This window comes from Stegodyphus dumicola, chromosome 7 (genome assembly GCF_044657685.1).
Source record: "Stegodyphus dumicola isolate Sdum_Otavi_A_Nest chromosome 7, ASM4465768v1".
NCBI classification, from domain to species: domain Eukaryota; kingdom Metazoa; phylum Arthropoda; class Arachnida; order Araneae; family Eresidae; genus Stegodyphus; species Stegodyphus dumicola.
The window spans coordinates 69578938-69593900 of record NC_140774.1 but is presented as its reverse complement, the minus strand read 5'-3'; the positions used below and the strand labels follow the sequence as shown (position 1 = coordinate 69593900).

At 32.5% G+C, this 14963-nt stretch overlaps 1 protein-coding gene across 1 annotated transcript in view; it reads left to right on the top strand.

Moving 5' to 3' along the window:
* The first annotated feature begins 272 nt into the window (after window positions 1-272).
* The window catches only part of P32 (complement C1q binding protein P32), a 92481-nt gene continuing 77790 nt past the window's right edge, over window positions 273-14963 (top strand). The window contains exons 1-2 of the mRNA XM_035360385.2: window positions 273-587; window positions 12396-12543. Of these exons, the coding sequence (XP_035216276.1) occupies window positions 347-587; window positions 12396-12543 (389 nt within the window). The 5' untranslated portion in view covers window positions 273-346. The remainder of the gene's footprint in view (window positions 588-12395; window positions 12544-14963) is intronic.

Sequence of the window (14963 nt, the reverse complement as noted above, 5' to 3'; positions counted from 1 at the left end):
GAACACAGAAAATATATAAATCAAATATATTCAAAACAGTTCGTTCAGTTGCGGGATGCCTCTATCCGAGGTTGGGTGCATTATGAATAAAGACAAAAAATTCTTAATAAGTCATTCTTTATTTTCATCAAAACAGTATCACTCTTCCGAGATCAGCTTTCGTCTCGTCTACAAGCAAAACATTCGAAAACACTCAGCACGCAGGCTGACGTCACAAACAGCAGCGCCTTGCGCCGGTTATTACTTCAGTTGATTTCACAACACTGCTTTAACAGCCGGGAAGCACTTCAACTTTTGACTCAACACTATCTGCTTTGAAAACGTGAGAATTCGCCGTATACTCGAAATGTCTTTTCACGCTATTCGCAGTGTAATAAATTTCTCTAAAACTTTGTCTAGTAGTAAGGCACTTCTTTCGAAATCTTTATCGAAGTCGCTGTTTTATGCTGGCGGTATAAACACAAGAACACTGTCGAGATCTTTGTTCTGTTTAAGCCGAAACCGGGATTCTGATCTCGGACGAATCACATCTAAAGTAACATCGTGGTCTAATACGTGTGGTTGTGGATGCTCACTTCACACTAAAGGTAAGGAAATGTTTTTTTTTTTTTTTTTTTTTTTTTTCTTTTTAAGCCGAAAACCGGGATTCTGATCTCGGACGAATCACATCTAAAATAATCGTGGTCTACCACGTGTGGTTGTGGATGCTCATTTCTCACTAAAAGTAAGAAAATGAAAGCTTGAAAAGTGAGTTTATGATTCGGTAGTAGCTAATTTTGTGTGATAGTTTATTAACCTTTAACTGTTGCGACAATTTTTTCGGCGTAATTACTGTGTGTTAATGTCTGTGAGCGATCTTGCAGACCCCCTTTAAGAAACGCGTAGAAATATATACTTTTATGCATTTTTAAGGAATGTTATAGATACTTTATGCATATTTATGGAATTCTAATTCATTTAAATCAATATATTTTAAACATAAATAATTTAAGGGTTTTCATCCGTAGAGAACCCGTTGCGCCGTTGCGTTTTTACTCGCCAAGCTCGCGGTTAATACGGAGTTTAATTCATATAAAAAAAGGGGAAAGTGCAGAATCGCCCACTGCATGGCGCGTTTTTAAGGATTGCACATACTCAATATCCATGTACACGTTGATCTATTTTCATTTAAAACAACATCCCATAATTGCACAAAAATGGCACTGCACACATTCTTGACTTTATACATGTACACATCGAGCTATTTTCAGTTAAAAAGTAAAAGAAAATTGAGAAAAATGCAATTCTTGCTCTTGTAAAAAGCACCAAAGAAATAAGTGGGCGATTCTGCACTTTAGCCCCCAAAATAACCATTTTCTTCCTTTTAAGAAACAAAGCTTTTCAAGAACAAAAATTTTATGAAACATGCATGAAAATATGGGAACAGCTTTAGTATTGGTCCTTCTGGCGATTTTTTGATTTGGCGACAAACTTCGGTCGCCAATGTATACCGGCTTTCAAGATCGGAAAAAAATGGCGGATTGTCAACAAAATCCGATCTAGACTAAATACTAACTGCACTAGACTAACTGTACATCTAAACATTATGAGAGAATAAAAGTATATCTTAACTTAATAAGAATATATCTAAACTTTATAATAATAACATTTAAAGACATTGAAATCAGTACCTAAGTGCTTGCCATGTAGTCAAATTTGGTTGATCTTTACATTACGGTAACTTGGCGATTTTTTGGCGAAAATTTGGCGACCAACTCCCCTACAGCAACCCTCTATTTTTTTTCCCCGCCGCCATTTTGTCTTCACGAAGTAAAGACATGTTTCTATTCTTCTTATCTACTGAACACTTCTTCCAACAATCTACTAGCCGAATTACACTTATGCTAGTAATTTTATCAAACAAAACTGCTTAATCATGACAAATATTCACTGCAAAATTCGGAAAAAGTGCACAATACCATACACCTTACGCGTTTTTCAAAATAACACATACACATAAACCATGTACACGCCGACTTATTTTTACTTAAAAAACATCCCAGAATTGCACAAAAATGGCATTGCGCACACTCTTCACTATATCCATGTACACTGCTTTTTTCTCATAAATTAGAAAAATTTCACGAAAATACATGACAATTTTCTCAATCTTTAAACCCGGTAAAATGAACATATATGAAATTACCTGATCGCGAAAAAGTATTTACCCTTTACAAATATGAACATTTCCACATATAAAATAAATAAAATATCCAAAAACTTTTACCTCTAAATCATCTATTACATTATACACATCACCAACGAATTCATACATGAAGCATTACAAATATTTAGTATCAAATATTTAAATTATTTCCATGCACGTTTATTTCAACTTAAACGTAAACCAAATTCCTACAAGCATAAAATTCACAAAATAACTATCATTTCATTAAAATATCACTGAACCATGTACACGTCGACTTATTTTTACTTAAAAAAACATCCCAGAATTGCACAAAAATGGCATTGCGCACACTCTTCACTATATCCATGTACACTGCTTTTTTCTCATAAATTAGAAAAATTTCACGAAAATACATGACAATTTTCTCAATCTTTAAACCCGGTAAAATGAACATATATGAAATTACCTGATCGCGAAAAAGTATTTACCCTTTACAAATATGAACATTTCCACATATAAAATAAATAAAATATCCAAAAACTTTTACCTCTAAATCATCTATTACATTATACACATCACCAACGAATTCATACATGAAGCATTACAAATATTTAGTATCAAATATTTAAATTATTTCCATGCACGTTTATTTCAACTTAAACGTAAACCAAATTCCTACAAGCATAAAATTCACAAAATAACTATCATTTCATTAAAATATCACTGAACCATGTACACGTCGACTTATTTTTACTTAAAAAAACATCCCAGAATTGCACAAAAATGGCATTCCGCACACTCTTCACTATATCCATGTACACTGCTTTTATCTCATAAATTAAAAAAATTTCACGAAAATACATGACAATTTTCTCAATCTTTAAACCCGGTAAAAAGAACATATATGAAATTACCTGATCGTGAAAAAGTATCTACCCTTTCCAAGGATGAACATTTCCACATATAAAATAAATAAAATATCCAAAAACTTTTACCTCTAAATCATCTATTACATTATACACGTCACCAACGAATTCATACATGAAGCATTACAAATATTTATTATCAAATATTTAAATTATTTCCATGCACATTTATTTCAACTTAAACATACACCAAATTCCTACAAGTATAAAATTCACAAAATAACTATCATTTCATTAAAATATAATTAAATTCAAAAACACCACTTAAAATATACATGAGCACATACATTCAATTAATAAAAATTACCTTACAATCCTAATTACTTTAAACTAAATCATTGCTAATAACAATTTTCCCAATAATACCAAATTCCTTTCCACCTTACATTTCCAACAATGCATAAAAATAATTAAAAATACTAACTTACCTAATCTCCTTCAGAATCTTCATTATGTGGCGGATACACTTTTCTTCATTCTCTTTCAGAATCTTTAAAATCATACTTATCTTTCAAAGCAAGATACCAGGTAAAATAAATAACATAATAAAACATGTTTATTTCTCTCTCACACAACCTTAAAAAACATTTCTTACTATCCTTTTCAATACCACTAAATACCCATTTCGAATTCACTTTACTTACGGCCATGGGATCCAAAAATTCACAAACACTATTTCACACAACACAGAATAAAGCCAAATACAAAATTTCCAGATTTTTTCCCGATTTCCCCCCTTTTCCGATTAAAGAACCGTAATTCGTCCATTAATATCACATGGCATATCCCATGATCTCTCATTTCCCCCACACAAAATATGCGTAATCGGAACTCAGTACTGCTCACATTATTACCAAAGTCCCAGGTAGTAACCTTTATCGCCTCCAAAATGTCGCCAAACTACCAGTTACCGTAATGTAAAGATCAACCTCAAATTTTTATATATAAATTGTACTCTTACTTTTATTATAGAGTTTTTATTACAAAAAATCCAGATTTCTGTTAGATAAAATGTTTAAGTAATGTAGAAAATTGGCATAAAATTTAAAATAAAAAGTCGACTGTTATGTCAACATACTATTAATAAAAATAATAATACTCAGTGAAGGTTATTCATATACAGCTATTATTAGGTTGTAAGATTTACAAAATTTGAGAACTGTAAATTATAAGCAATTTATTCCATAATCTAAGCAACATTATATTTTTTATAGTCAGTCAAATTATAAAAATGCTATAAAAGCAATAATTTTGGTCCTGATTTGAACCTATGAATTCATGCAATTACACATCCCTATAGTTCTAATATGAGGCAAAAAAGTATTTTTAGACCATGGTAATTTTGATCTCCTTAGCAAAGGAAACACAAAGAGTTTACCTTATGCTACTCAAAATGTGGTTTTTTTTCCTTGGGGAATGGAGTTTATAATAATATGCAGAGTTGACATATGAAAAAATGTCAAGACTCGTGATGTAATATTAAAAGTATCAGTTTTAACTATCAAATTTTAGCTTTTTAAAAATATTTTAAATGCTGTGCTTTCCTAACACAAACGTTACTTTAAGAAAAACATGCAATTTATCCCTCCTGCCATCAAAGTTCTGATACCTACCAAATTCAATAAAGTTACGTGGACAGAAATGGCGGCATGTTTTTGAGCTCAGTATTTAAGGTTACCGAGGTTATCATAATTTTACGTTTATTGCTCCACAATGTCGCCAAACAAATTTCTCGCCAAAAAGGACTAATACTAAAGCTGTGCCAAAATATGCAACTTTATTAAGTATTACTGTCAATTAAACCATAGTTCTGCAACAATGAATTTAATATCCACACATATCCAGTATTAAAAAAAATATCACCATAAGCACATGTTGAGTTCAACAACTGCTTGCGTAAATAGAGAGCTTTTTGTCAAATTGAACTCTTTAATTTCTGGTTTCCCAGTTTTACCATCGTTTTCATAGCTATCGTGCATCGATAAAATCAAAATTACCGCTTTTCTTTTCTTGGTAAGGCGATAAAGGTTACTAGTTAGGACATGGATAAAGTAAAGAGTGTGTGCAATGCAATTCTAGTATATTTTTTTTAAAGTGAAAATAGGGCGACGTGTACATGGATATCGTGTATGTGCAATTCTTAACCTTTTCCCGGGGGCTGGGACATATGTGTCCCATACTAAGGATACAGCAACTGGGGACTCGGGACAGTTTGCCGTTGGTTGCAGGGTAGGAATTCTAGCGCTTGAGGCTTGATGACTATTTTATGATACCTGGAAGAGTGCGTCCTTTTGTGGGATTCCGCTAATGGATTGGGGAAAATTGTCCGTGTTTTAAACCCACATGGCTTGTTTTCAAATTCGGTATTTCCCAGGAAATATTTTATTGAGAGGAGAAAATAAAAAGAACAGTCTGTTACTTCGATTCTAATGCGTTTTCGTTTTCAGGTTTTTTTAAAGTTTAAAGTACAAATACGGCTTGTCAAATATCAAAGAAATTTTGGTTAATCATTGGATTATGGTAACTTGGCGAAAATTTACCAACCAACCCTGTTACAGCAACCTGCTAGTTTTTATTTGGACGCCATTTTGTTTTCACGAAGTAAAGGCATGGGTGTTTTTTTTTTCCCTCAACAATTTTTTTCCAACAATCTGCTAGCCGAATTACGCTTAAACCCTTATGACATTACGATATTTGTTGCCGGAACAAAACGTTTGCAGCAGCAGTTCTGAGAAACGGCCTTTGGCGAAATAGGTTTACCATCTTCACTTGGTAAACAGGCTGAAAGCCAAACAAGAATCAGTTATCGCTCAGATTGGCGAGTGACGTTTCCTTTGAAGTGACGTTTGCTTCTTCCATGTTGTTTTGTATCGCTCACACTCTTTTCATTTTAAACTTTATTGTTAGTTATGGAAGATAATAGAAAAGTGATTGCTATCAAGATAATCACTTTGATCTCCACTCTGGCACTTCAAGTAACAGGTAAACACACTTCTGGTTATAGTAATCAATTACATCAGTAATAGCCAAATTCTGTATACACTAAAAATAGTTTAAAACGTGTGCTGGATAAGTCTATTTATCAGACATTATCTATGTGTATTTTCTGTTGTCTGCATTGCAATGAAAATTTGATGGCTCACTGGAAAATTTATGACCTGGTGACCACCTTCTGACCTTGACTAACTTTATGGCTTATAATTACTGTTTTGTCCATTCAAACAACAGACAAAAAAAAAAAAAGTACCTTTTATGACAAAAGTCTATATGGCTGATATTTACGTCCTCACAGCCAGCAGATACTATTCAACAAAATGAAGATCAAATAAAGCATATGAATACATGAGCAATCAAACATGTGCGAGTTGTTTACTGTCCCATGGAACACTTGGTAATACACGTAAAACACATTAATTATGCCAACTCTAGAAATTAAGTGGTGCACATCACGAGTTTGTTTTATGTGATTACGGCAAAGCCTCGAGGGATATCTGCCTAACAGGAGGATCCCTTTTACAAATGGGGCAAACCAAGGAAACGTCATGTAGCCAGCCTGTTCGCGCCATTCTAACCTGAGACAGAACTACCAGTGTTCAACGACGCTTCGGCCATTAGTAGGCCCGTGCAATTCATTATGTAAACAGACATGAAAGTGATAATCAGTTGTGCGTTTTTAAGTAATCAAATGTTATAAATGCACAGCTGTTACATTTCTTATTATTTATTAGTCATGTTTTTATTACGTAGATTATGTATGATATAATAATGAATGAACCCAATAACAAAATGGGTACACTCTTTAGTACTCATACTCATCAATTATTTTTCAACTGATTATTACATACCCATAATAATTTGCAAAGAACTGATAACTATAGTTGCTGCCAATTACATAATCTTTATCTGAATTAAAAGCAACTTCAAATAAACTTCTTGGCAATGCTCATTTTTGTATTCATACATACATATATACAGTCAAAAGTCGTTAATCCGGACTCGTCGGGACTTCGGCGATTCCGGATTATCGAATTTTCCGGATTATAGATCATCAGTTTAAATCTCGTAAGATGGCATGCAGAAATTCTAAAATTAAAAATATGAAACCGTAATTTATGAAATAAAGAACAATTATGATCTAAAGGGTATCAAAATTTACAAAAAGAAAAGGCTTAATATTTATTTGTTTACTTTATTAAATATTTCTTTTAATGTAAGTTGTTTAAGTTTTGCTTCGTTTCATGTGATAATACTTTCTCTTTAATTCTATTAAACAGACATAATTTCTTGTTCAGTTACAAAGTTCCGCTGTTCAAGTCCTATAATTGCTGTGTCAAGAACAACGACTAATTTGTCAATCAAAATTTTTTCGTTTTCAATAACCTCTGTTACTTTTCTTCGCTATCGGAAGCGAATTATAATGACGATTAACTTGTTTTAAATCATATCAAAGACGGAGCATATCGAGATGAAATACTGCATTTGGCAAGGAATTATAAGCCAAATAAAAACATCTGCGCTGAAGATAAGGATAGTGCTGACAAATCAACTTCCAATTCATTACGCGCCCGCTGAGCAGCGTGAAATTGATAAACAGATTTTGGATTTCAAAACATACTTTCGCTTTAGATCCTTTACATATTAACAAATATATATCGGAAATTCTATTTGATATAATCGAAAGTTTAAGCTTACTTTTATAAAATTGCTCTTACAGTCTGCAAAAAATAATAAGCCGGATCCAATTCGAAAGTTAAGGAACAACGCAATCATCAACATTAACTGAAATAGATAATTAGATAATTTTAGCTTATACGTCCATTATACATAAAACGCGCACGCGAAAACGTATTCTGCACTTGCGCATACTCATATGCGCAGTCGTAAAAGGTCTTACGCGCACGCGTAAACTCCTATGTGCATGTGTCAACGCGGCGCATGCGCAGAAAGTTTTTAAGTTTTGATGTCCGGATTATAGATCATTCCGAATTAACGACTTTTGACTGTATACACATCTAATAAGTCATATATTTACATACAGATACAGAGATGTGATGGTTTAGAAGTTGTTAATATATATTTATTAGTATTAATGTGATGAATAAGATTTATATTAATGAATGTATATACAAATGTTTTTCATCATGCATAATAATAAATCCATAAATTTCCAATGTTTCAGTATGTAGCATTTACAATAAAAGTATAGTTTCTAATGTATTTATAATCTAAAAAGTATTTCTTTAATAACATGAAAATAATAGACAAATTTAATGAGTATTCTCATTAATACATAAGCTATGCTTTTCTTTTTTTATGCATCTTTTATGCCGTTTAAAATGTGTCACTGATTATGCAATTAACAGTTTAAAAGATAAGTAATTAGGAGAAAAGCCGAGCATATACAAACGGATTTTAAAAAATTATTCAACTTAAATTTAAGAAATAAAATTCTATTATATAACAGTGATAATACACGATCAGCACGAAATACGACAAATTTGGCGAACTTTTGGCAACGAACAATTTGTAAACAAGAACGTCGTAAAATACTGTCAACTCTGAAATTTCCACAATTATATATTTAATGAATATATACACATTTAAAAAATGACTCAAGCAGTTGTATTACAACAACACAGCAATAATTAAATCGGCCTCCATTTCCACCGTCCATCACTTCACAGTGAGAGCCATCGCCATATTGAAAGTTACCCGTGATCCTCCAGAACCAGAACTTTCGTCTGATTGGTTGAACGTTAGAGGAACACGTCTCCAGCCGGAACATTTTTGGACAAATTTTAAAATGTTGCTTGTAGCCAGAACAGGTTCCTCCTATCTAGACGAAACATTTCTCGGAAGCCTGCCACTTAAAGGCCATGCTACTAGAATCTCATTTCTCGGAATTGTCCCGGGTAAGCGTGCGCGTCCATAGAAGTGATAGGGCCCTTATGCTAGAACTTTTATGGAACAAAAGTGCTTAATCATGACGAAGATTAGGTGCGAAATTGGGAGACACCATTTTGTTTTCACGAAGTAAAGGCATTGTTTTTTTTTTCCCTCCTCAACATTTTTTCCAACAATCTGCTAGCCGAATTACGCTTATGCTAGAACTTTTATGGAACAAAAGTGCTTAATCATAACGAAGATTAGGTGCGAAATTGAAAGAAAGTGCAGAATCGCAAACTGCTTGCCGCGTTTTTAAGAATTTGCTCATACACGGTATCCATGTACACGTCGACCTGTTTTCACTTAAAAAAACATCCCAGAATTGCACAAAAATGGCATTGCGCACACTGTTGACTTTTCCCATGTACACTGCTAAAGTCCTAGCTAGTAACCTTTATCGCCTTACCAAAATGTCGCCAAACTACCTGTTACCATATTCCAAAGATTAGCCGAAAGTTTATTTTCGGAAGCTTGGCTGCTAAAATTCTTCGGAAATTATTTTAAAACTTTAAGTGTATTTAAAATTGCATATTTTTTTCAGTTATTTCTAATTAAATACTTTTTAATTTGGTTTCAATTCGAATTTGAAACTGTCTTCGTTTCATTCTTTTCATAAGTGTTTATATCACTTTATTCCAATTTTTAGTATAAGGCAGTGTAGTAATATAAATGTTTCAGGTAATGAAAATTAATTTTAATGTTATTTCTAAATGACATGCATTCCACGACTACCGCTTACTTGAGTGAAATTTTGGTTTGTTATGTGTTTTAAATGATAACTAGTGGCTGAGTAAATAATATTTCTTTAACTCTGATAATTTGACCTCAATTCAAAATGCGAAGAACGGATTGACTGCATGAACGTTTCTTGTTCTCTCACATATCTAAAGGGTATATCAGCCAATTTCCTTTTAACACCCTCCACGAAAGCCCCTTTTGCTTAGGTAGATAACACTTTATTTAATTCGACAAATAAAAATAAAATTATATTCGAAATAAGAAAGCTAAACTTATGAGCGTTTCATAACTATGTTTAGAAACCCTTGCTTTAATGAATCAATATAATGACAATAAATTTTAATTTTGTGACAAATGAAATACAAATTTTTATTAAAGCAGTTATTATGGAATATTTTTTAATTCAAAATTAGAAAAAGTTTCAAAACTTTTTAATTTATCCTTTGTTATATGATTTGCGTCTATGTCATATCTGTATCAATTTGTTCAGAAATTAGATACGTTTGTTTAGGTTAATTGAATATAGAAAAGCACACGAAGACTGCCTACCTAAAGGAAAGCATGCCTTCGTGCAGAACTTTCAAGAGAAATTGGCTCGTATTCGCGCTTTACATCACAACGAAAACCGACCTTGCTGCCAGCTCGATTGCCTGATGTCAAACCTATGTCTAACTACCAGCACTCAATGTCCTTAACCTCTCAGTAACTTGTAATGTTCAGAAAGTAATTAATTTTACATGAGAATCGTGTTTTGAAGGGAATCAAACAAGATATTGGAATACTAAGCATGTATACAGGAATTCAGATGTGTACTACTTTTTAGTTCCCTGAATTTAATCCTCAGTGCAAATCTTCATTAATATTCATTAACTCAGTACGAATCTTAATTCCCAGCTTCATTACTTCCATAGAAAGCAACAGTAAATAGCTTGAGATCTGAAAATTTCGCGTAACAGTTTGATACCTCAAAGGTGATTTTAGCATTCTGAAAATGTAGATCATAAAAAACTGAAGAAATGTTTCGCCATTCGACAAAGATGTTTACATTTTGAAATTTGAATGCGTTCCTGTATCAGGGTTCGTAGCAGTCCTTATAAGTGCTTGTAAGTCCTTATATTTGAAAATGAAATATAAAGCCCCTTATAGGTGCTTACTTTTTCTTTAAAGCCCTTATTTTTTTGTTTTTAGGGCTTATTTTTTGCTTTTAGTGCTTTTCTTTTTAAATGAATGCGCTATTTTTCCCGGTACCAAAGCCAAAACTAAATAAACAACTTTTCTTCCTAATATGGAATGTCAGATGGTGAATCATACTCCCAGAAATAGCTTTTCCCCTTTCTCTGCATTAACATAACCTTTGGTGTGCACGAAGAGTACAGACAGGTGCCCGTCGTTCTATTTATTGGTCAAAGAATTGCGAATGCAGTTGAAAATTCCGGTACATTCGGGATTCTTTGCCTCCCACTCAAATACTACACACGTTTGAATTTCTATCAAGATCTTAAAAATTTGCGGACAGTTCATATTCGTGTTTATTATGATCGTTATGCTTATATTATGAGCATATGTATGAATGTTCATAATAACATAGTTGCAGTAACTGCTAAAGTATAGTAAACTTTCAAAAATGGTTGTGTTTTAACACAGATTAGCTTTCTAAGGAATAATATTCGGAATGGCTTAAACAAAGGGAAAGTAATCGAATAGTCAAAATAATTTTGTTTTTTTGGCCAATACATTATACAGTACGAAGATTGGGAAGTTCTTCCCTTTCTCCGCAAAATCTCGAATATTGAAACTGTTACAGTTCGCTGCAAAACAAGCTACGGACTTTTTTTTTTTTTTTTTTTTTTTGGTCACTTTCCATTATTCTCCCAATACCGGCAAATGTTGATTCCGATTGCGTAATATAACGTAAGGAAGGCTCACGTATTGCGCAATAACGCTTGGGATATTTTGCAGAGATAATTAATTTTGATGTTCTGTCCGAGACTTGTTTATGAACACTTAAAATAGTTTTACTGTGCTTGCTAAGCAGAATATTTTTCAGTTCCATTGATTTATTTTTATATGATGCGTATATCGAAATGTCAACAGCATTTATTTAGCGGAAAAATTTAAAGCGCGGCTACAATCTACCCCCCCCCCTCTCCGCTTTTCTTTTTCAAGTTACGCTCGTCCGAATATTCGCCAGTTTCCAAGTATGCTGCATGAAGCAAATTTCTGTCTTCTGATTTCAGAAATTGTACAATTCCTGTACAAAATCCTCCACGAAGGTAGATAGCCCTTGTGTACTTTACCATATCCAAGCAAATGTTGAAAAAAAAAGAAGTTTATCTTTCAGTGAATATAATATTCAATTTTGTAAATGATTTTATTTCGTTCTGATTTTTCATGATCTAAAGGAATCTTAGCATTTTTTATGTTCCTAGTATTATTTTATGTATTTAAAATAAACAATTATGTAGAAGCAAAAGTGTTTCTATTTTCTTGATTTTCCTTCGTAACTGAATGTATTTGAGTTGATGATTCATTGCATTTGTGAAAAAGTGTATTTTAAAATTATATTTACTTCCCTGTGATACATTTTACATCTGTTGATATGCTTTTTAATTCTACAGGTGATCAAGAATTAGCTTCATTTTTAGCCGAAGAAATTGAAAATGAAAATAAAGTGCGAGTGAAATCTGATCTTCCAAAGCTTGAAGGATTTGAATATTCCTTATCTGAAGCTGATGTTACTTTAACAAAAAAGTTTGGCAATGAAATGTACGTTTTTTTTTTTTTTTTTTTTTTTTTTTTTTTTTTATATATATATATATATAATTTGTTTTAAAAATTAGTTACACCATGAAGTTATTTAATGTGTGATTAACTTTTGATTTTATGAATTTGAATTATGAAAATTTTGTACGGACTGTTAAAAGGTTTATAAAATAGAACATTTATAAATAGGAATGGTATTAAATAAATACAATTTGCATCCACTTTTAATTAGAGATTTTAAAAAAATCACTGAAATTTGTATTTTTTCTAATTAAATGATTATTCCATAAATATAACCCCACCTTTTTCTGTGATATCATTTTTAATTAAGGTATAAATATCCACTTGTTTTAAAATTTCTTTGTCATTCAAAGAAGCACATTCTATTTTTATTTTAAATTGAGGATCAAAATCTACCAAGTGAATATAGGGACAAAGGTGAGGCTTGCAGCTGAACTGATGAACCAGCCCCATGCATGATTATACAGTACAAAGTCCGAAATCCGGAATGATCTAAAATCCGGACCTCAAAATCACCACCAACTTTAGAAAAAAAAAATATTTATTTATTTTGTGTGTGTGTGCTTTATGCATGCACATTTGATTGACCTGGAAAAGTCAGGGAATTTCATTTTCCTGTTTGAGTGGCAACCCTGATAGAAACATCCTTGATTTTACATCTACTAATATTTTATATCTCTGATGCAACTTGGCGAATCATTATTTATTATGTTTTGTTTTCGTCATTCCATGTTTATCAAGACATGTTAACTTGAGTAATGACTCATGTAATGATGTCTAAATAGTTTTTTGTATTAGTAATTGAATAACAAAGAGTATGGTAACCTTTTATGTTGACATTACGCTTGAGGGTGATTACAGATTTAAGTTTGTTTTCTAGCGCATTAAGAAATGTTGACAGGAAATATTTAACAAACGTATCTTTCCATATGTTAAAAATAAATTTTGTTAATGATACTCATAGGCCAAATGAATAAATTTAGTGCTATTTGAATTAAGAATAAATAACTAATTTGTTATTCGCATAAACCCAGCGCCAGAACTTGAATGGCCGCATCGAGCAGTGGAATTTAGGGAAGACAAAGGGAGGCACTTGGTAACAGAATTTAGTACTCACAGAGACTGCATCAGGTGTTAAGATTTCTAGTGCCGGCCCTCAATAAGTTATATGTGAGAATTTATTTATTCAGGACTCGGATAAACCTTAAGCATGTGCGAGGAATAGGCTTAAGTATAATAAGTAACTAAACTGATACAATTCAGGCTTAATTGTCTCAGTTGTGCGATAGAAGCAAGATAAAATTTAGTGAAACAAATTGTCTTTAATTTCCAGTCTCATGATACATAGCCAAATATCTATAGTGAATGATATCTTAATTTTATGATGATAGCCATGAATCTATAGGTTCTTGAATATCACAAACTAAAGGTTAAATTTTCTAATTAATGGATTTTGTAAAGAAATGTGAAGGAGCGGTAGTAGATGATATAAAAGGAGTTTTTCATTGTGATGACCATGCTCCTCAGTCATCAATCATTTAACGGATGACAAAATCTGTAGTGGGGTTCTAAATACAGAAAATACTGCCACAAATAGTGAAGGAAATGACAGAGAGTGGTTACGAAAAATGAAAAATTTTTTACTTACAAGTTAGTCAGAATCCTAGACACAGCAATTACAGGACTTCAGCAATGGATCTTTGTAACTAAACAAGAAATTATGTCTGTCTATATAATTAAATAGAAAGTATTAGCACAGAACACAAAGCAACTTAAACAACTTGAAAGACATGTTTAATAAAGTAGACAAATATTCAGATTTGTTTTCGAAATTTTGATACACTTTAGATCATGAGTGCTTCATTATTTCATAAACTATGATATTATATTTTTAATTTTATTATTTCTACATGCCATCTTTAGATTTAAACTAATGATCTAATATCGGGAAAAATCCCAAATCCGGAATCGCGCTAGTCCTGACGGGCCCAGATTTCAGACTTTGTACTGTATTCCCATCATTGTAGTTTTCCAAAGGGGCCGAAAGAGGATGCTTTTTTTAAATTGAACATCTAGTGAGCACACCACCCGAGTTTAGATTTCACCCTACCATTACAAGTCCCTGCCATGTCTGAACGGCCTATTGTAAACAATGGTTCTAGTCCTGTAAAATCTTTCACATATCAGCTACTCCCAAGGAATAAGCAGAGTAAGCAACTAACCCTGTGTAGACAGGAACATGCATAGACTTAGCTGCATAGATAGGAGCCTATGTAGCTGATATTGCATTGTTGCCCCTAAACCACGTCAAGGGAGAACTCATGGAAGGGAAGCAAAGAGACAATTAAGAGAATTTTTTAGCAAATGAGAAAAATGTGGAAATTTGAATTACTTTATAGTAC